This window comes from Mobula hypostoma, chromosome 7 (genome assembly GCF_963921235.1).
Source record: "Mobula hypostoma chromosome 7, sMobHyp1.1, whole genome shotgun sequence".
NCBI lineage: Eukaryota > Metazoa > Chordata > Chondrichthyes > Myliobatiformes > Myliobatidae > Mobula > Mobula hypostoma.
Genome location: NC_086103.1, coordinates 72,587,728 through 72,609,885, shown reverse-complemented (window position 1 = coordinate 72,609,885; position 22,158 = coordinate 72,587,728). Strand labels below are relative to the sequence as shown.

General features: G+C 45.1%; 1 protein-coding gene across 3 annotated transcripts in view; it reads left to right on the top strand.

Moving 5' to 3' along the window:
* LOC134348950 (hepatitis A virus cellular receptor 1 homolog) overlaps positions 1-22,158 on the top strand; it is a 109,479-nt gene that overhangs the window by 70,385 nt on the left and 16,936 nt on the right. For all 3 annotated transcript variants that reach the window (XR_010018537.1, XM_063052754.1, XM_063052753.1), the window contains exon 3: positions 1,620-1,703. Coding sequence is in view for 2 of the 3 variants with exons in the window: in XM_063052754.1 (XP_062908824.1) it covers positions 1,620-1,703 (84 nt within the window). In the remaining variant the exon portion in view is untranslated. The remainder of the gene's footprint in view (positions 1-1,619; positions 1,704-22,158) is intronic.

Here is a 22,158-nt window from a genome sequence, read left to right as displayed (position 1 = left end):
GTTAAGCGCTGAGAAAGTCCTTCCCGCTAGCAGTTTGTTTTGTATTATCTATTGATATGAGGACGAATGAGCCAATTGGGATAGTTGTAATGTTTTTGGTGTATTTGAAGATACTGTATGCGCGGGATTTTGGGGCAGAAGGTGGGAGAGAGGGACAGAGGATGGACCAGGTGCTGTGAGTCCGCTAACGGGGTCGAACCCCGAGCAGGGCGTTCGGCGAGGAGGGGAGACGGACTCGTGTGGAATGTCTGGTCAACCGCTGTTGTTGGTCCCAGGCCGCTGGTCGAGGCGGTCCAAGGGGTCGCAGGTTGAAGAAGAAGGGTCCTGAGCTCCAACTTTTTTGTGCACGAAGAGATTGAACTTTGATAAGTGTGGCACCTTTTATTTTCCTTTTAGATTTTATTCTCTATTAATTATATAGTCCCAGTAATATCTATAAACTGTAAATCATTTAATTGTATCTGGTGTATTGTCTGTTATTTGGGTGGGGTACATCACACAGCATCCTCACAAACTATTACCCAGTTTGGTGGGGCCAAGGGCTGTTTCCCTAGACGACAGCGAGCCGAGCGACCCTGAGGCTGGCAAGGGGGGCTACACAAGGTTATCAGGGACTGTAGGAGTTCATCGAAGTTCCTTCATGTTTTGATGGTCAAAGCAAGCCTGAAAGGCATTGAGCTCATCTGGAAGTGAAACCCTGTTGGCAGTTGTATCACCTGGTTTCACTTTGTCAGAGATGATAACATTCAAGCCCTGCCATAGTGTTTAAGCATCCTTCAGAGATTCAAGTTTGGTCTGGAAATGCTATCACACATAAGATGGCTTTCCAGAATTATACCTGGACTATTTGAATTTTGCTTGGTTGCCAGACTCGTATATCACTCATCTGGCCCTCAGCAGATTGCGGATCTCATGGTTCATCCAGGGCTTCTGGTTGAGGAATTCTTCTATGACTGTTTTAAAGTGTGTGTCAGCTGTGGTGCATTTGTTGAGATACGGGGTTCCCAACCTTGGGTCCACAGATCCCTCGGTCAATGGTAGGGGTCCATGATATAAAAAAGGTTTGGAACCCCTGGTTTAGACCCTCTGAGTTCTTAAACACAGGCAGGTTCACCAACTCGAAGCAATCCTGTAGCCAGCCTTTGACTCCTGTGACCATCTCTTCGTTGTCCTTTCTCTAGAGTCTTGTTATTTAGCTTCTGCCTTTATGCAGGTAAGAAGACAATAGCTAAGTGATCAGATTTCCTGAAATGTGGTCTAAACATGGAATGGTAGGCATTCCTAATCATAGTGTAGCAGTGATTGAGTGTGTTGGGAAACCTGGTGCTGCAGGTAATCTCATGATAATTAGGTAGAGATTTATTCAAGCATGGCTGATTGAATCCTCTGACATTGATTTGTAAGACATCAGGATAGGCTGTTTCTTGTTTGCTGATGGTGGCACTCTGTACCTCGAGTGCCTGTTTAACATCAGCCTTTGGCAGTATAGAAATTGCAGTCAGGATCACGCATGAAAACACTTGGTAAGTAGAACGATCGGCACTTAATCATTCCCTGTTCCAAGTCGGGGAACAAAAGTTCACTAGCATGAATGTAAATGATCTTTTCTTCTATTACAGAGACCAGTACAGCATCTCCTTCAACCACAGCTGTGTCCCCTTTTACAGACAATGGAAAGGACGTCACCTCATTTACTTACCAGGGTCAGTCTACAACTTCCAAATATTACAAGTTGTCTTCTAAACAATGATATTAATTGTTTTTTTAGTTGTGTAAACTGCACATTTGGTTAAAATGAACAAGAGTGCCTTGAGCAACACACACAAAAGTTGCTGGTGAACACAGCAAGCCAGGCAGCATCTCTAAGAAGAGGTACAAAGAGGTCCTGACGAAGGGTCTCGACCCGAAACATCGACTGTACCTCCTCCTAGAGATGCGGCCTGGCCTGCTGTGTTCACCAGCAACTTTGATGTGTGTTGCTTGAAATTCCAGCATCTGCAGATTTCCTCAAGAGTGCCTTGAAGTTGCTTTTAATTTAAGTAATAATGTGCGGAACATTAACAATTATGGTGGCTTTAGCTTAAAGTACTGAATAAAGGTAGCTTAGGAAACTTGCCTTTGTGATTGAATTGAAAATTAGACTTTTCATAAAGTGCCTTTCACACTGTTGGGTCCCAAAGCACTGAACAACCAATGGGGAACCAGCATTCAGAAATAGTGCTGTGGCCATCATCACATATAGATTGAGATGCAGATTTTTGATGAAGGCCGAATTTTTGGCAGGAAATGAGGTAATTGTTTTCTGAAATAATGCCTTGAGATCTTTTACATCCACCTCAGAAGCTACAAGTAAATTTTGCATCTGAAAATAGACTCATTTTTCTGACAAGTTGAGTCTCATACATCCAACTTGCATGCAGGACTCAACGTTTAGGAACCTTTCTACAGTACTGAAATAGATCAGAATCAGATTAATTCTGATTAATGTCATGAAATTTGTTTTGTTGCAGCAGTACAGTACAAAGGTATTTTTTATTTCGATAGTACAGTAACAGTCTCTAATCAAACGAGCCTGTGCCACCCAATTACACCATGTGACCAACTAACCTACTAATCCATCCAGTGACAATGCAGAACCATGAAATATTTCTAGCTCAGGATGTGGTGCATCTTGGAGGAATATCTACAAGTGCTGCTGTTCCACGTAGCTGCTGCTTGCCCTTGGGTGATAGATGTCATGGGTTTGAAAGCTGCACTAGAAGTAGCCTGGGTGGGTAATCCCAGTCCATTTGTTGATGACAGATAGCAGACACTGTGTGCCAATGGTGGAGAGAATGAGCATTTAAGATTGTGGATGGGATACCAATCAAAGTCAGATATTCTAAATGGTGTCAAGCTTCTTGAAGGTTGATAGCACAGTACTCACCCCAATAAGTGGAGGGTCCTAGAGTTATACACCATGGACAGAGGCCCTTCAGCCCCTCTACATTTTCATCCAAATCATTTATCTATACAGTATATCACAGGTAAGAGGTCACAACACTGATTCCTGTGGAACACCACTATAGTCCCAGGCCCCAGACAGAATAATATTCTTCAACCGCTATGCTCGGTCTTTTATGGCCAAGCTTATATTTTTTTTAAATCCAATCAACCAGGTTTCTGTAGATTCCATGTTCCTTAATCTTCTAGATCAGCGGTCCCCAACCACCGGGCCGCGGACCGATGCCGGGCCGCGAGGAAACAATATGTTTTGGCGATAGGAGTCAGCCGTACCTTTTCTCATTCCCTGTCACCCCCACTGTTGAGCTTGAACACACGCACGGTCATTACGCACACGTCATGCATGTCAGCACGGGAAAGAGATCAACTCCTCCAGCTTGCAAATGACGGTGGGCAGAAAACTATGTTTGACGTAACATCTCTGCCGGCATTCTGGATCAAAGTCAAGGCTGAATATCCTGAGGTAGCCACAAAAGCACTGAAAACGTTGCTATCTCTGCAATGAATGGAACGAAAACTAAATTGCGGAATAGACTGGACATCAGGAACCCCATTCGAGTATCGCTATCTCCCGTCACCCCTCAATAGGACCGTCTTGTTGCAGGGAAACAACCCCAGGGCTCCCACTGATTCAGCGATATTGGTGTGTTGCAATGATTTTATATGTTCATACGGGGAAAATATGTGCTGTATGTTTAATATCCAAACGTTACTTAAAATGTTATGATGCTATTGACTTATATAACCATATAACAATTACAGCACGGAAACAGGCGATCTCTGCCCTTCTAGTTCGTGCCGAACGCTACTCTCACCTAGTCCCACCGACCTGCACTCAGCCCATAACCCTCCATTCCTTTCCTGTCCATATACCTATCCATTTTTTCTTTAAATGATAATATTGAACCTGCCTCTACCACTTCTATTGGAAGTTCGTGCCACACTTATTTCGAGCTCCCCTGATAATTGACTTATCTCTATATTCATGCGAGGAAAATATGCGCTGTGTTTAATATTAAATTCGTTAGATAAACCCTTTTAGAAACGAAGTTGAGTACATTAGCCACTTATCACCTGTATTCCGGTCGTGATTAACACCACCCCCCCCCCGAACAGAATCGCTAAAATCAATTTGTAAGGGGGCGAGGGGAAATCGGCATGTACATGCATGCGCACACAGGTGCCCGCGCAAGGCTTCATGGTCATTGTAGTCTTACTCTGGGTAAACAAGGTATTTGACTGCTACTCTCGTCCGTTGGCAACCCTACCCCCCCCCCCCCCGCCCTGGTCGGCCGGTCCGCAAGAATATTGTCAATATTAAACCTGTCCGCAATTCAAAGAAGATTGGGGACCCCTGTTCTAGATCAGCCTACTATGAAGGATCTTTTCACTTACTTTACTGAAGTTGATGTAAACAGCATCAATTTTCATTAATTAACCTCAAAAACCACAAATGTGTAAAACATTTCCTTCCCCTCCTAGAGAAGGGGCTAGACTTGATCTCTTCTTAGGAGATGAGGTGGGCAAGTGGTTGATTTGTTCAGTGGAGGGTGGAGCACTTTGTGATCACTGACTATAATTGTATTAGTTTTTAAGATGACTCTATATAATGTAAACTGGGGAAAGGCTTGCTCTGGTGTCGGACAGGATTTATTAAAAGTTGATTGGAAGAGGATGTTTGCAGGTAAGGGGACATCTGGCAAGTGGGAGATACTTAAATGTGTGACAGAGACTTCAGCACCAGCAGATTCCAGTTAGAGTGATATACAAGGCTGGTAAAATTAGGGGACCTGGTTGATAACATGTATGGAGGCAGCTGGCTTCAAGCAATTATTATTGAAGAATATCTTCAAGAGTACTCGTGAATAGGAATTAGAAGGGCAAAAAGAGCCATGAGATGTCTCTGGCTGATAAAAATAAAGGAGATCATGAAAGATTCCAGAGGTATACTAAGAATAAAAGAGCAGCTGGAGTAAGTCCTGACGAAGGGTCTCGGCCTGAAACGTCGACTGCACCTCTTCCTACAGATGCTGCCTGGCCTGCTGCATTCACCAGCAACTTTGATGTGTGTTGCTTGAATTTCCAGCATCTGCAGAATTCCTGTTGTTTGAGCTGGAGTAAGAATTGGTCCTTAATGGATCACTGTAATAATCTAAATGTTGAGCGATAGAAATGGGTGAGGTCTTCATTGGTATTGGTGTATTTGTTGTACATGTTGATACAGTGAAGTGCTTATCTTGCATACTGTTCATTAGATAATGTGGGGTCATATTGAAAACGCTAATGTATGTTTTTGTCTCTGTGGAGAATGACATGGAATTTAATGATTTCAAAGTTCAAAGTAAATTTTATTATCAAAGTACATATACATCACCATATACAACTCTGAGATTCATCTTGTGGGCATACTCTTCAAATCTACAGAATAGTAACTATAACAAAATTGATGAAAGATCATGCTATATGTCTCTGATTCTATACAGGAACAGTTCTGTATGGAACTTGTTTGGCAAGTGACCAATGGGAATTATTGGTCCCTGGAAAGTATGCTTAGTGTTGTGGGTTTAGCTCGTGGTGTTGTAATTGTAATGGAGAAGGCAAAAAAAAAATCAATTTTCGTTTATAACAAGATTGGGCACAGGGTTGAGCTGGTACTCAGAATTTTAGATTAGATTAGATTGCATCCTGTGCTGACACAAAAGGTATTGAATTTTGCAGTCAGAGCTGGCTAGTGTGAAAATCACAATGAGCAGGCAGTGTGAATTTCATGCACGATCTTTATTGGGTTAGTCTAGCTTGAGTAAATTGTGCAGATCTCATTTATCTGTCACCCACAAGATAAACATTTGCATTTTCTGAGGATTTTCATATCATCAGGGACAAAACCTGAACTCTAGTGGTTAACTAGTGGACAAACGTCATTGAAATTGTCAGTTATGTGGAATTTGCTGTGTGATGGTCCTACGAGACAAATTCAGAAAAGTTACTTTTGTTAGTGGTTGGTTGCTAAGGCAGTCAGTTGCAATCTCTGCACATTCAAAGTTGCAGTTTGGAGTTGTGATAGTCTGCGTTTGTTAGGGCAGTGAGACAGTGGCCTAGTTAGTCCATTTTGTCCAGGTCTGTTAATGGCTCCTACATTTAGCTGAGAATCTCTGTGCAAGAAAGGGTAAGTGGGTCAGTCTTTACTTCACTATTCAATTACCAAGATGATGTGCTACTCGGTTCAGCAGTTAGGTGCAGTGAAGATAACTGTTTATATGTAATCTGGTCTGTGGCCTTTTGTGGTAAACCATGTATATATGTTGTAACTCGGTTGCCTGTCTGGACACACCCCTCTGCTGACTGCCCCTGTGGCTCCTCCCACAGGGTCCTGTATAAACGTGGTCGCCTTGCCCCCTCCCCCTCAGTCCGGGGGCAGACATTCACTGTGGAGGTCGTATTGTACAGCGAATAAAAGCCTTTCAGTATTTTACCAAACCTCAGTCTTTTGGAGTAATCGAAGGTGCTTCAATTTTATTCGCTGTACATTTTAAAACATGGAACAGGCCCTGAGACCAGAAAAATTGGACCTCGATCCGCAAATGCCTGACGCTGGAAACGCTTTTGAACTCTGGCTGGCCTGCTTCGAAGCGTATCTAGAGGAGATTAAAGCGACCGACCCCATAGTGAAGCGCAGAGTTCTACTCTCCAGGGTCAGTCCACGGGTCTATTCGCTGATCAGAGACCAGCCGAGCTACGACGGCGCGATGAACGCACTCAAAAGACAATACCTGCGGCCGATAAACAGCGTCTATGCTCGGCACCGTTTAGCGGCACGGCAACAACGCCCCGGGGAATCGAGTGCTGAGTTTGTCCGGGCCCTACAGACACTCGTGCGAGCCTGCAATTGCCAGGAGCTGACGGCGGCGCAGCATGCAGAACTCCTAGTGAGAGACGCCTTCGTTACAGGGACCAGATCAGTGTACGTGCGCCAGCGGCTGCTGGAAAAAGCCGATCTTACCCTAAGTTCGGCGATGGAGCTGGCTGATACATTGGAGGCCGCTCTGCATAACTCCGAGGCTCTCCAGGCACGCGATCTGCCGATGGCCTGTTGGGTGCCGCAGACCCCGCAACCTGCCGGCGAATCGACCTCGGCTGCCGCCAGTCGTGAGTCCGCGAAGTGCTACTTCTGCGGACTGGAGAAGCACCCCCGGAAACGCTGCGCAGCCCGACAAGCTACCTGCTCCAGCTGCGGAAAGAAGGGCCACTTCGCCAAGGTCTGTAAGTCAAAACAGCGAGCGGGATTGAGCAGCGCCGCGTGCGAGTCCTGGGGGCCGCCATCTTCCCTGCACGCCGCCACTACGTGCGAGACATGGGGGCGGCCATCTTGGTCGGCGCCACCTCCCACCGCCTACGACCAAAGGGTGCTCACGGGCCACCCCACCGCACCGGACCAAGACAGCGACCCCACCCTGGCTTCCATGACCCTCAACCAAAGCGCTCCCCACCAGCTCGCAAGGTCAATGATGGACATCCTGGTGGAGGGGCACAGGACACGCTGCCTGTTTGACACAGGCAGCACGGAGAGTTTTATCCACCCGGCCACGGTGCAGCATTGTGGATTCATGATATGGCCAATAAGTCAGAGGGTCACCATAGCTTCCGGGTCGCATACAACAGACATCCGGGGGGGTTGTACAGCAACGCTAGTGGTGCAGGGCACAGAATATCGGGACTTTACGTTACTGGTCTTGCCTCAACTGTGTGCCCCTGTGCTGTTGGGGTTGGACTTCCAGAGCCACCTGAAAAGCGTGACAATGAAGTATGATGGGCCCCTCCCGCCAATTACTGTCATAAATCCCCTGTTTTGTAGAGAGATGTCACGTACCCCGCTACTGACCACACACACACACCGACCCGCGCATCCCACCCAACATCATGCCAACTGCCGCATTACCGACACCACTTGTGGCCTCTCCACCCTCAGGATCCCTCCCCCACCGCTGTTGGCCAACCTGACCCCCGACTGTAAACCCGTGGCAACTAAAAGCAGGAGGTACAGTGCGGGGGACAGAGCTTTCATTAAGTCGGAGGTGCAGCGGCTGCTCAGGGAGGGGGTCATTGAGGCAAGCACAAGTCCTTGGAGGGCGCAGGTGGTGGTTGTTCGGAACGGGGAGAAGAATAGGATGGTCGTGGACTATAGCCAGACCATCAATAGGTTCACGCAGCTCAACGCGTACCCTCTACCCCGCATCGCGGATATGGTCAATCAGATAGCACAGTACAAGGTGTACTCGACCATAGACCTAAAATCCGCTTACCATCAGCTCCCCATCTGCCGGGAGGACCACCCTTACACTGCCTTCGAGGCGGACGGCAGGCTTTATCACTTCCTGCGCCTCCCCTTTGGTGTCACAAATGGTGTATCTGTCTTCCAGAGGGCAATGGACCGGATGGTGGACCAGTGCCAACTGAAGGCCATGTTCCCATATCTGGATAACATCACCATCTGCGGTCACGACCAGCAGGATCACGACAACAACCTCCAAAAATTTCTCCAAGCGGCCAAATCTTTCAACCTCACCTATAACGAGGACAAGTGTGTATTTGGGACCACCCAACTTGCTATCCTTGGGTGTGTCGTGGAGAATGGAGTCATTGGCCCTGACCCCGACCGTATGCGCCCCCTGTTGGAACTCCCTCTTCCCAATACCCTCAGAGCCCTCAAAAGGTGCCTGGGCTTCTTTTCATATTACGCCCAATGGGTCTCTAACTATGCAGACAAGGCCCGCCCCCTGGTCAAGTCCACCACATTCCCCCCTCTGCCGAGGCCCATGCGGCCTTCAACCGCATAAAAGGGGACATTGCCAAAACAGCAATGCATGCGGTGGATGAGGCCATTCCCTTCCAAGTAGAGAGTGACGCCTCCGACTTTGCGCTGGCTGCTACCCTCAACCAGGCAGGAAGACCAGTGGCGTTCTTCTCCCGTACCCTTCAAGGCCCTGAAATTCGGCACTCTGCGGTAGAGAAAGAGGCCCAGGCCATAGTGGAAGCTATAAGGCACTGGAGGCACTATCTTGCCGGCAAAAGGTTCACTCTGCTAACTGACCAGCGCTCAGTCGCGTTCGTGTTTAATAATCAGCAGCGGAGCAAAATCAAAAATGATAAAATTCTGAGGTGGAGAATCGAACTCTCCACCTACAACTATGACATCATGTACAGGCCTGGGAAGCTCAACGAGCCCTCCGATGCCCTATCCTGGGGAACATGTGCCAGCGCGCAGATCGACCGGCTCTACGCCCTACATGTAGACCTTTGCCACCTGGGAGTCACCCGGCTTTTCTACTTCATGAAAGCCTGGAACCTGCCTTACTCCCTTGAGGAGATCAGGATGATGACCAGGGACTGCCAAGTCTGTGCAGAGTGCAAACCGCACTTCTACCGACCCGAAAAGGCACCACTCATCAAGGCCACCCGCCCCTTTGAGCGACTGAGTGTTGACTTTAAGGGCCCCCTTCCCTCCACCGACTGCAATGTGTACTTTCTTAACGTAATTGACGAGTACTCGCGGTTCCCCTTCGCCATCCCCTGCCCCGACACCACTACCACGTCAGTTATAAAAGCCCTGCGCAAGCTCTTCACTCTGTTCAGATACCCATGCTATATCCACAGTGACAGAGGGTCCTCGTTTATGCGTGACGAGCTGCGCCAATATCTACTGGCTAGGGGAATTGCAACCAGTAGGACCACGAGCTATAATCCCCGGGGGAATGGACAGGTAGAGAAGGAGAATGGCACAGTGTGGAAAGCCACACTCTTAGCCCTCAGGTTAAAGGGACTGCCGGTCTCCCGCTGGCAGGAGGTCCTTCCCGAGGCACTCCACTCCATCCACTCCCTGTTATGCACAGCCACCAATGCCACCCCTCATGAGCGGCTCTTTTCTTTTCCCAGAAAATCGACCACTGGAACCACCCTACCATCTTGGCTGACGTCCCCGGGGCCAGTGCTGCTCCAGAAACATGCGAGGAGCAATAAATACTCCCCGATGGTCGAGAGGGTTCACTTACTTCATGTGAACCCCCAGTATGCCTACGTGGTTTTACCTGATGGGCGGGAGGACACGGTCTCCATCCGTGATCTGGCGCCCGCAGGAGCTCCGGGCCCCTACCCTGAGCACTCCGTGGTGACTATTGACCCCGTACCCACCAATGTATGTACGTACGAGATGCCGTGCACCCCAAACCCTATACAGACACCACACGACACTCCCATACCGGGCGCGACGCACACGCACGAGGGATTACCAACGCCTAACGTGCTGGCACCTGAAGTCAGGCCGGAGCCAGCACAACCGCCATCGCCGGTGCTACGTAGATCACAGCGACGGACTCGACTGCCTGATAGACTTAACCTGTAAATATACTTCTCGTAAATATTGTCAGTCACTTCACCCCGCGGGACTCTTTTTAAAAAAAGGAGGGGTGAATGTGGTAAACCATGTATATATGTTGTAACTCGGTTACCTGTCTGGACACACTCCTCTGCTGACTGCCCCTGAGGCTCCTCCCACAGAGTCCTGTATAAAGGTGTTCGCCTTGCCCCTCCCCCTCAGTCCGGGGGCAGACACTCACCGTGGAGGTCGTATTGTACAGCGAATAAAAGCCTTTCAGTATTTTACCAAACCTCAGTCTTTTGGAGTAATTGAAGGTGCTTCACCTTTTTTGAGGTGATTTATCCATTTTGATAATTAAACTTTGTTTTTAATTAGCTCTGCCTGCAAATGTTCTGCTTTGAAGTATATGAAGTATCAGATTGCAAAGAGTGCTAGAAATTGGAGTGAAGATCCTAATATAGCTTCACCTCTTCTGTGACATTGAACCTGATGTGTTTTACCAATAAGACTTTCAGACTGGTCACCCAAGAGTTTAAATTACACGTCAGGCATATAGTTTAAGTCACTGGCTGTGAAATTCTGGATAAGTGATCTTGGAACATGAAAATAAAACTGTAGATGCTAGAAAATACGAAATAATCTTATTTCTGATCTTGAGACACGATTGAATTTTATTCCAGCACATTGTGGAACTTAAAATCCCTTGATTTTAAAAAGATCTGGAATAAAAAAGCTAGCTGCAGAAATGAGGGGCCCTGAAAGTACTGGGATATTAGAAAACCTAGCAGGTTCCATAAGTCTGCTGCTCTTGGCTAAATTGTTCCATGTATGACTGGTAACCCATAGATGTGAGGTGACTGAACTCCCTCTGAAAAGGCCAAGTAACCTTTTTGAGTTTACTGCAGTTAGGAATAGATAATAAACGCCAGCCTTGGCAGCACTACCTACATAAAATCAATGGAAAAGAAATCAGTGGTCTTGTCCAAAATGATTGATTAGTGCAGAGCAGGCCTATCTTTTGTGCACACACAAAAATCTATCACATTTAAGTATCTCCTAAAGCATTTGATTTCGTAATCAAAATGCACCAGTTCACCCGCTGCAAGGTGCATATCTCGTCAGTGACTGGAGAGAGGGAAGGCTTCAGCTTAGATTGATTATCATTGAATGCCTGTTAGGCTGAAGCCTCTCACTGATGTATCCAAATGCAAAGAGCTTTTGTAAAGTTAGGGTTTAAGTTGTGCTTAGTTTGAATCTAGAAAAATGCTGGTTCCCAGATTTCTCCTTATTAGCTGCTTAATTTGTGTCACCCTTTGAGAGCTTTCAGCAAAAGTACACAATATTGGTGAGGCTCATTCTTTTTATAGGTACCCAGTGTTAGAACAACATGATGGATTGTTCTTTATGTACTTATAAGTGAAACGTTCAAAGCTCAACACTATCTGGGACTTGAAAATGAGCATTTAACTGTTACCACCACGGTTATAAATTATCCTTTGATCTATTTGCAGCACTTCCTCAGTAGCGAACTGACAAAATAACAGCAAGGCAGCTTAAAGAGATCTTGGATATACCCATTGGCCTACAGTTTGAAGGCGACTTGTTCATTATAATTCAGGACTCACTTCCTGATTTTCCCCAAGGCCTGTCCATTTCATCACAATGCACAAGTGTGATGGAATTCTCTCCAGTTGTCCGCAATGATTGCAACATCAGCAATTCTCAAATTCCAACACCTTCCAGGACAGGACAGCTCTGTCGATTGGCACCCTATTGATCTCCCAAAATGCTCTTTTGTGTGCAGTGGTTGTGGTACGTGGTACGTGGTGTGTGCTGTGTGCCATCTACAAAATGCACTGCAGTTTCTCATCTATTACACTACTGGTCACCAACCTTTTTAAGCCCAAGATCCCCTATCTCGACCTCAGTGAACGGCAAGATCTACCTACTAAATCATTTAGAGAAAAAACAGCTCAGATTGTACTTCCAATTTGAGGCTTTTATTTGGGCGAATTGTATTTGAATTACAGAAAATACTTTTGTCAAACTTTCAAATTAATTCAATCAAGAAAACACTGTAACTAGAATATCGAACAGGCCATAGCTGTCTTTCTTTAAGAATATTACAATACTTCACCTTTAATTCTAAGTTTCATTATTTAATTTTATTTCAACATGAAAAATAAATGAATAAAAATTGACTGTTGCACTCAGTGTGATGACTGGGACTGAATACTTTCTGCTAGTTCCCTGAAATTTGGCTCATAACTACAGACAGCCAGTCTGAGACAGTCTGTGAGGTGTAGGGTTGCCAACTGTCCCGTATTTCCCCCACTAAAGTAGAGCGTTCCTATGAAACCTTTCGTGCCAAAATGCTTTACGCCGAAGAAGCAATTACCATTAATTTATATGGAAAATTTTTGAGCGTTCCCAGACCCAAAAAATAATCTACCAGATCACACCAAATAACACATAAAACCTAAAATAACAGTAATGTACAGTAAAAGCAGGAATGATATGATAAATACACAGCCTATATAAAGTAGAAATAATGAAAATTAAGCCAAAACCGATTCGTGGGGTAAAAAAATCGGCAGGTACGCACATGCGCACACAGGTGAACTCGCAAGGTTTCATGGTCATTGTAGTCTTTTCGGGGTAAACACAAATGTCCCGAGATTTGACTTCTACTTTTGTCTGTTATTTGGGAGTGAGAAAGTTGGCAACCCTAGTGAGGTGTCTGTCAGTAAGTCAGCTCCTGTACTTAGATTTAATAATTTTCATCTGTGAAAATGCAATTTCACATAGATAAATTGACCTGAAGTAGGCACTGACTTATAGTGCTATAAAATTAACGCACACACTGCGCATTGCTCGGCCCCATCAGTAGTAATTGCCACCAGTTTATGAATGGGGATGTCATTTTCATGGACATATTTTTAAACTCATTGTAAATATCCTCACCTCTCATTCTTTCCTTTAATTGCAAAAGAGTGAGGAAGTCCTCCTTTGTTGTAAAATCCTGGCAAGCCATTCTGACAAATACAACAAGCTGAGCTGTTTGCATTACATCCAGGGAGTCATCGAACTGTAGTGAAAAATATCCACGTCCTCTGACAGTGACTCTACCCTCCTTGTCACTGTTGCAGGGCCAAGCGGTATATTATGTGTTGCGGTTGTGATGCTGTGCTTGTTTTTAAAGTCATTAAAAACAGTCTCTGCGGTAATGGCCATTGCTTCCTTGAATAAGTCACCATCTGTAAAAGGCTTCTTGTGTTTAGCCAAAAGGTGACTTACACGAAATAATGTTTCAATAGCAGCCTTATTTTGAGCAGCATGTTTTGTGAAAAACGATTGCTGGACCTTCAACCCCGATTTCAGCTCCTCAACTTTCCTAGCATGAATTGTGCTCTTTGGGGGGTAGATGTCTTTAAATTCCTGGTGGTTGGTGTTACAGTGCCGCTCCAGATTCCCTCTTTTAGCCAGTGCTCGTGTTTGGTGGCACAACATACATACACACTTGTCTTTCACCAAGGTAAATAGAAATTCCTCTTCCCATTCTGGATGGAATTTGTATGTTTTCGCCTTCTTTCGTGGAGCCTCCGCCATGCCATCAGGGTATCACGAACAAGTGCCAATTGCATCGCCTTTGATCTGAGCCGACATTCATCTAATTAATTAGCTTGTTTATTTTGGCTTTTTTTCTTAAAGATGTGCTGTGTGCATCCTGACTAACGTTGCACCCCTACATGTTTCGCGGCCCGGAGGTTGGGGACACTGCTGTATATTGATGCTTGCGACAGTCTGTACTGTTACCTAATCTAATTGGTCACTTTGATGCAGCACAGGCTACGCTGAAAACGCGGTGCGTGGCGGGGGAACTACACACATGCGCACTGGGCAGAAAGAACGGAACTAAACCCCTACAACCTGGAAACGATCTCTCTTTACAAACATAAACACGAGGAATTCTGCAGTTGCTGGAAATTCAAGCAACACACATAGAAGTTGCTGGTGAACACAGCAGGCCAGGCAGCATCTCTAGGAAGAGGTACAGTCGACGTTTCGGGCCGAGACCCTTTGTCAGGACTAACTGAAAGAAGAGCTAGTAAGAGATTTGAAAGTGGGAGGGGGAGATCCGAAATGATAGGAGAAGACAGGAGGGGGAGGGATGGAGCCAAGAGCTGGACAGGTGATTGGCAAAAGGGATATGAGAGGATCATGGGACAGGAGGCCCAGGGAGAAGGGAGGGGGGGACCCCTTGCCCATCCTCTGGGTTCTCCCCCCCCCCTTTCCTTCTCCTTGGGCCTCCTGTCCCATGATCCTCTCATATCCCTTTTGCCAATCACCTGTCTAGCTCTTGGCTCCATCCCTCCCCCTCCTGTCTTCTCCTATCATTTTGGATCTTCCCCTCCCCCTCCCACTTTCAAATCTCTTACTAGCTCTTCCTTCAGTTAGTCCTGACGAAGGGTCTCGGCCAGAAACGTGGACTGTACCTCTTCCTAGAGATGCTGCCTGGCCTGCTGCGTTCACCAGCAACTTTGATGTGTGGTGCTCTCTTTACAAACAGCTTTTTAGTGAAAATATTGCTATATTACCATTGTCCTAATTAGTATTACTTTAATAATGCTCACATTACAACAGTATTTGTGTATTTATTTTTGATTTTTCTTCGGTATCTACTGGGAAAGTCTCAAAGATCGACTGGTTGATCGTGATCGACGGGTTGGCGACCTCTATAGTACACAGTTCCTAAACCCACAAACTCTATCACCAACAAGAACAAGGTTGGAGGTGTTGTGGATAGTGTGGAGGGCTGTCAGAGGTTACAGCGGGACGTTGATAGGATGCAAAACTGGGCTGAGAAGTGGCAGATGGAGTTCAACCCAGATAAGTGTGAAGTGGTTCATTTTGGTAGGTCAAATATGATGGCAGAATGTAGTATTAATGCTAAGACTCTTGGCAGTGTGGAGAATCAGAGGGATCTTGGGGTCCGAGTCTGTCGGATGCTCAAAGCAGCCGCTTAGGTTGACCCTGTGGTTAAGAAGGCGTATGGTGTATTGGCCTTCATCAATCGTGGATTTGAATTTAGAGGCCGAGAAGTAATATTGCAGCCATATAGGACCCTGGTCAGACCTCACTTGGAGTACTGTGCTCATTTCTGCTCGTCTCACAACAGGAAGGATGTGGAAACCATAGAAAGGGTGCAGAGGTGGTTTACAAGGATGTTACCTGGATTGGGGAGCATGCCTTATGAGAATAGGTTGATGTAACTCGGCCTTTTCTCCTTGGAGCGATGGAGGATGAGAGGTGACCTGATAGAGGTGTGTAAGATGATGAGAGGCATTGATCGTGTGGATAGTCAGAGGCTTTTTCCCAGGGCTGAAATGGTTGACACAGGTTTAAGGTGCTGGGGAGTAGGTACAGAAGAGATGTCAGGGGTAAGTTTTTTTTTAACTCAGAGAGTGCGTGGAATGGGCTGCCGGCAACGGTGGTGGAGGTAGATACGATGGGGTCTTTTAAGAGATTTTTGGATAGGTACATGGAGCTTAGAAAAATAGAAGGCTATAGGTAAGCCTAGTAATTTCTAAGGTAGGGTCATGTTCGGCACAACTTTGTGGGCTGAAGGACCCGTATTGTGCTGTAGGTTTTCTATGTTTCTATGTAACAGACAGCAGGTCTATAGGAATATCACCACCTCCCTAAAAGACACCACCCTGACTTGTTATTCTTTCATCCTCACTGGCTTTAAATCCTGTAAACCCCTTCCCAGCAGTTACTGCAGGAGAACCTTTGCCAAAAGGACTGCAGTGTATGTATGCGGTTACCAACAACATACTAAATATGAATTAGAAGTAACAAGATTTTCTTTTGAAATGAATCATTTGGCAAGGGGAAAGTGCTGACAAGCCACTTATCGTAGAGTCATAGAGCAATACATTACAGAAATAAGCCTACGTAGTCTGTTCTGAACTGTTAATCTGCCTAGTCCCATGGACCCGTACTAGGACCATAGCCCTCTGTACCCCTTCCATCCGTGCAGTCTTGGAGTACATAACAGAAATGGACCCAGTGGTTCAAGTGACAGTTCATCATTACGTTCTCAAATGGCATTTTGGGATGGGCGATGACCAGATCACAAAAATGAGTTTAAAAAATGATTGCATTATCCAACCAGTACTAACCACAGTTGTCTTAATGATCCAGTACAGGGCCAATGTAGTTCATGACCAGCACCAGTTAAAAGAAACTGTATTGACATTGGAGTGAGTGTCAGGCATTTTGTAAATTAAACTGATCTAGGAAACTGATGACCTTTCATGTCATGCTTTGCAAAATGCACAGAGAAGATGAAAAGGGCCACCTACAGGAGGCTCTCAGAATGATCTGCTCCTAGTTCATATGATTTTTGGAAATCAATGGCAGGGTTAAAGCCCAAAAGACATAATTAAAAGATCCTATATGAATGAACATAAATCTTTCAATACAGTGTATCCAATCAACTGCAAAACTATTCTCAAAAATTATTCAATTTGGTACAATGGCATGACTTGCATCAATCTCTGCCAGTGAACAATTTCTAAATCCTTGGGTAGTTACCACGGCTGCACATCTCAAACTTGCAACCCACAGTTTGTACAAACACACAATTGTAATCCCAATAATTGGAGCATATGTTTTGAAAGATTTGTGTAACTTTATAGCTGACTTTATCTTTCATAATAAACCAAATCTTTTGACTTACAAGCCAATGAAATATAAATGAGTACCTCGTCCTGGATATGTTGCCTAATCTAGGAGATGGCATGAAGAGGGACTCTGGTTGATTGGTATGGAGGCAGGGCAGCATAGCACCAAGAGCAGCAGATGGTAAGATCCCCCAAAAGTCATAATGCAGCTGAGAACTTCAGTTGTTCAGACCATGGAAATTGTTGTTTCATCTTCTTGGGTAGTCCTTCGGGTTCAGAATAAGTTGCTTCCAGTCTGTTCCTGAGTATTTTGTGGTGACTGAGCCCACTATGGGTGGTGCACGCTGTGGGTATTTTTTCAGATGGTGTTCTCCGTCCATTGGTTGTGTAGCACTTCTGAAACATGAGCTCATGATTCTCAGTTTTATCCCAATTGCACCTTCTCCACTGGGAGTGGTCATGGGCAAGATTTCAGGAATCAGAATGTTGCAATATTTTCAGAGGCTTTGAAAATGTCTGTTTTCTTTTAAACTTCTGTACACCTGCTAATCTATTTCTTTTACAGTGCTGAACAGCATGTCTGTCATTGGACATGCAAACAATATGATCTGCTCAATGAAGCCAGCTGAAAATTAGTGGTTAAGTGCTGGGGATATAGGACTAGGAGAGGAAATTGACATGGAGTCTCTGTAATGAAGTGCTTGGTACATTGGAAAGTCCAATGTAGCATTGTACTTAATTCCATAGAGCTGGGAGGAGTCTGGATCTAAGCTGGGCAGAGATTTTTGCATTGAATTCCTTATTTCCAGTGTGTAAGTGGTGATGAGCTCCATGCACAGATTTGGAGAGAGTGAAAAGGCAGCTTGGATGCCCCATTTTTGCCAAGCGTGCATACATTAACTGCACAGTGATGAAGTGTCTAATAGTCACCATTATAGCTTCATCTGCAGGCTGATTGGGTGCGGGCCACGAAAACCAAGATTGTCTCATCAGGAGACGGGTGAAGCTCCAGATTTTGAGGACCGCCCAGGTGCTGTTTTCATCAACTTGGAATTGGCCTCTGAAGAAGTTTGCACTAATTCACCTTGATGACGTGCTTTGGGGTTGGTCATGAAGCATATCAACTCCTGCCTGAGGAGTGACCTGGATCTGTTCCAGTTTGCCTGCTGTCACAACAGATCAACAGCAGATGCCATTTCATTGCCTCTTCACTCAGCTCTGGAACACCTGGCCAATGAAAGTGCATACATCGGGACGTTCTTCATTGATTATCATCCCTTTGAAGCTCATCACTAAACTGCATGATCTGGGCCTCAGCACCACCCTGTGCAACTGTATCATTGGCAGACAACTGTTAGTACAGATCAGCAACTGCATTTCCTCCACATACACCAGTAGCACAGGTGCACTGCAGTGTTGTATGCTTAGCCCCCTAGCTCTACTCGCTTTATAGTTATGACTGTGGCTAAGTACAGCTCCAATGCTATATTTACATGACAATACTAATGTGGCTGAATCAAAGGTGGTGATGAATCAGCACATAGGAGGGAGACTGAAAATCTGTTTGAGTGGTACCACAACAACAACCTCTCACTCAAAGTCAGCAAAACTAGAGCTGATTATCACTACAGGAAGAAGCAGCTAACAGTCCATGAGCCATTCCTCTTTAGGGACTGAAGCTGGAGAGGGTCAGTAAATTTAAATTCCTTGCTGTTAACATATCAGAGGATCTGTCTTAAGATGGTGGGGGTGAACTACAACAACATTCTGTGGGCTATGTACAATACTTGTAAATATACCTCTTTTGAAGTACACTCAATGCAATCCGCAGCATGCAATTTCCCTTTAAGCAATGTACTTTTAAATCAACTTATGAACTACAGATTTCATGATCTTCTGAAGGACTCAGTGGACATAACCCTTAAACAAGCAGATACAGCACCTTGAAGTAGCTGAAGGTTCATTGACATGGGGGTGGACCCCAAGCCAGAATGAACCAGAGGAATGAGACCTCTTCTACTCAGCATCTTGTTAGCAAATGTGCAGTCACTGGAGAGCAAGACTGCTGTATCGGAGGAAAATGTGATTGTTGTTTTATGTTTGGCTGAGAAATCGCTTATTCCCAGCACACCAGGTAAGGCGATCAGACCCAAAAGCTTCTCCATTCACATGATGGACTGAACTGCTCATTTGGAAAAGGCAAAAGGTGGACATGGGTGTTTCACGATAAACTCCTGGTGGTGCTCTGATGTGGTTTTATTGAACTCGTGTTCCCCCAACCTTGAACATCTAATGATCAAATGCTATCCATTCTATTTACCTAGGAAGTTCCCATCCATGATTCTTACTGGAGTTTACATACCACCAGTGGCTGACTATAATCAGCACTTGAGACACTGAACAATGTCGTCTCCAATCCAACGCATTTCAAATCCTAGTCGGGGACTTAGACCAGGCTTGTTTGAGGAAATCCCTGCCCAATTACCATCAGCATATAACCTGTAGCACTGGAGGTCTCAATACACTAGACCAGAGTTATACTAAGATAATGAATGCCTACCATTCTATGCCCAGACTATGTTTTGGTGAATATGATCACTTGGCTGTCCTTCTCCTACCTCCATACAGACAAAGGTTAAAGAGCAAAGTTCCAGATATTAGGGTAACCAAGAGGGTGTCACGGGAGGCAGATAAGCGGCTGTAGGATTGCTTCAAGTTGGTGGAGTGGGCTGTGTTCAAGGACTCATCTGTGGATCTTGGTTGTGACAGACTTTATATAAAAAAGTCATAGACAAGTGTTTCCCCACACAATCATTCAGAGTCTTCAACCAGAAGCCCTGGATGAACCATGAGATTCACAATCTGGTGAGGGTTAAATCAGTGGTATTCAAGTCTGATGACCAAGAAATTTACAACAGGTTCAGGTACAATATTTAGAAAGCCATCTCATGGACTAGTGGCAATTCTGGACTAAACTTGAATCAATGATGGATGCTTGACAGATGTGGCAGGGCTTGAACACTGTCACCTCATAAAGTAAAGCCAGTAAAATAGGAGACAACAGAGCTTTGCTTCCAGATGAGCTCAATGCCTTTATGCTTTGACCCTCAAGACATGGATGAACCATCACAAACTCCCACAGTTCCCAACAACCCTGTGATTTCAGTCTGAGGCTGATGTGAGAGCAGCCTTCAGGAGGGTGAACGTAAGAGAAGCCCAAATGGGGCACTTGGCCAAATACGAAAGATCTGTGCTGATCAACTGGCTGGAGTGTTCACTGAGATTTTAACCTCTTGCTTTGGTAGTCGGAGGACCAGCAGAATTCACTTATGCCAGTGCCTAAGAAAAATGTGGTAATTTGCTTACCAGGTCTTCACTCAACCCTGGAACATCTGGCAGCAAAGATGCATGCATCAGGATGCTCATTATTGACTACAGATTGACATTCAATACTATCATTCCCTTAAAACTAATCAATAAGCTTCAGGACCTTGGCTTTAATACCTCCTTAGGCAATTGGATCCTCGATTTCTTCATCTGCAGATCTCAGTCAGTTTGGATTGGCAACAACATCTCCTTCACAATCTCCATCAGCAAAAAGCAAGGCTATGTGTTTAGCCACCTTCCCTACTCGCTTTACACTTGTGACTGTGTGTCTGAGCACAACTTCAATGCTGTATTCAAGTTTGCTGACACCGAATCAAAAGTGGTGATGAATCAGCATATAGGAAGGAGATTGAAAATCTGGTGTTATAACAACCTCTTGCACAATGTCAGCAAGACGAAGGAGCTGATCATTGACTTCAGGAGGAGGAGACCAGAAGACCATGAGCCAGTGCTCATCAGAGATGGAGAGGGTCAGCAACTTTAATTTCCTCAGTGTTATCATTTCAAAGGACCTGTCCTGTCCTGGGCCCTGCACGTAAGTGCAATTATGAAGAAAGCACAGCAGCACTTCTACTTCCTTAGAAGCTTGTGAAGATTTGGCAACACATCTAAAACTTTGACAAACTTCTATAGATGTTTAGTGGAGTGTATATTGACTGGATGCATCACAGACTGGTAGGGAAGCACTAAGGCCCTTGAATGGGAAAATCCTAGAAAAAGTAGTGGATATGGCTCAGTTCATCATGGGTAAAGTGCTCCCTACCATTGAGCACATTAAAATGGAGCTTTGTCACAGGAAAGCAGCATCCATTATCAGGGACCTCCACCACCCAAGTAATGACTTCTCACTGCTACCATCAGGAAGGAGGTACAAAAAGACAGAATGTATGGTGAATGTATCTTGAACCAAAGTGGATAACTTCATTTTCACTTGCCCCATCATTGAAATGTTCCCACAACCTATGGACTTGCTTTCTAGGACTCTTCATCTCATGCTCTTGATATTTATTGTTTATTTATTTTTGATATAATTGATATAATTGTTGAAGGAAGTGCAAAAATGGGTCTATCAATTGCAAAAAGACAATGTATGGTGATATCCAAAAAGAAGGAGAATCCTATCTGCAGCTGAGAATAAATGGGGAAGGCATAAAACAAGTACAGAACTTTTGCTACTTAGGAAGCTGGGTGACATCAGATGGCAGGTGCGACTTGGACATCACAAGAAGAATAGGGATGGCAAAAGACACCTTTACAAGAATGAAGAGTATAATGACCAACAGTAAACTAGGCATGACAACCCGCCTCAGAGTACTGAAATGTTACATTTATCCAGTTACGTTATAGGCTCAGAATGTTGGACAATATCTAGTAACATGAGGAAATGAATTGTAGCAGCAGAGATGTGGTTTTTGAGGAGGATGCAAAGAATATCATGGAGTAAACGAATATCTAATGAGGATGTCATGAACAGAGCAAACACAAAAAGAGAAATAATGTATGAGATCATGAAAAGACAACGTAACTTCATTGGACATGTGATTAGGAAAGAGGAGTTAGAATGCATGGTAATTATGGGAAAGATTGAAGGGAAGAAAGCAAGAGGAAGACAAAGACAAATGATGCTGGAGGCAGCAGCCAGAGAACTGGAAATAAATACCAATGAATTGTGTGGGCCATGGCAGTCAAAGCTCAAACTGAGCATGG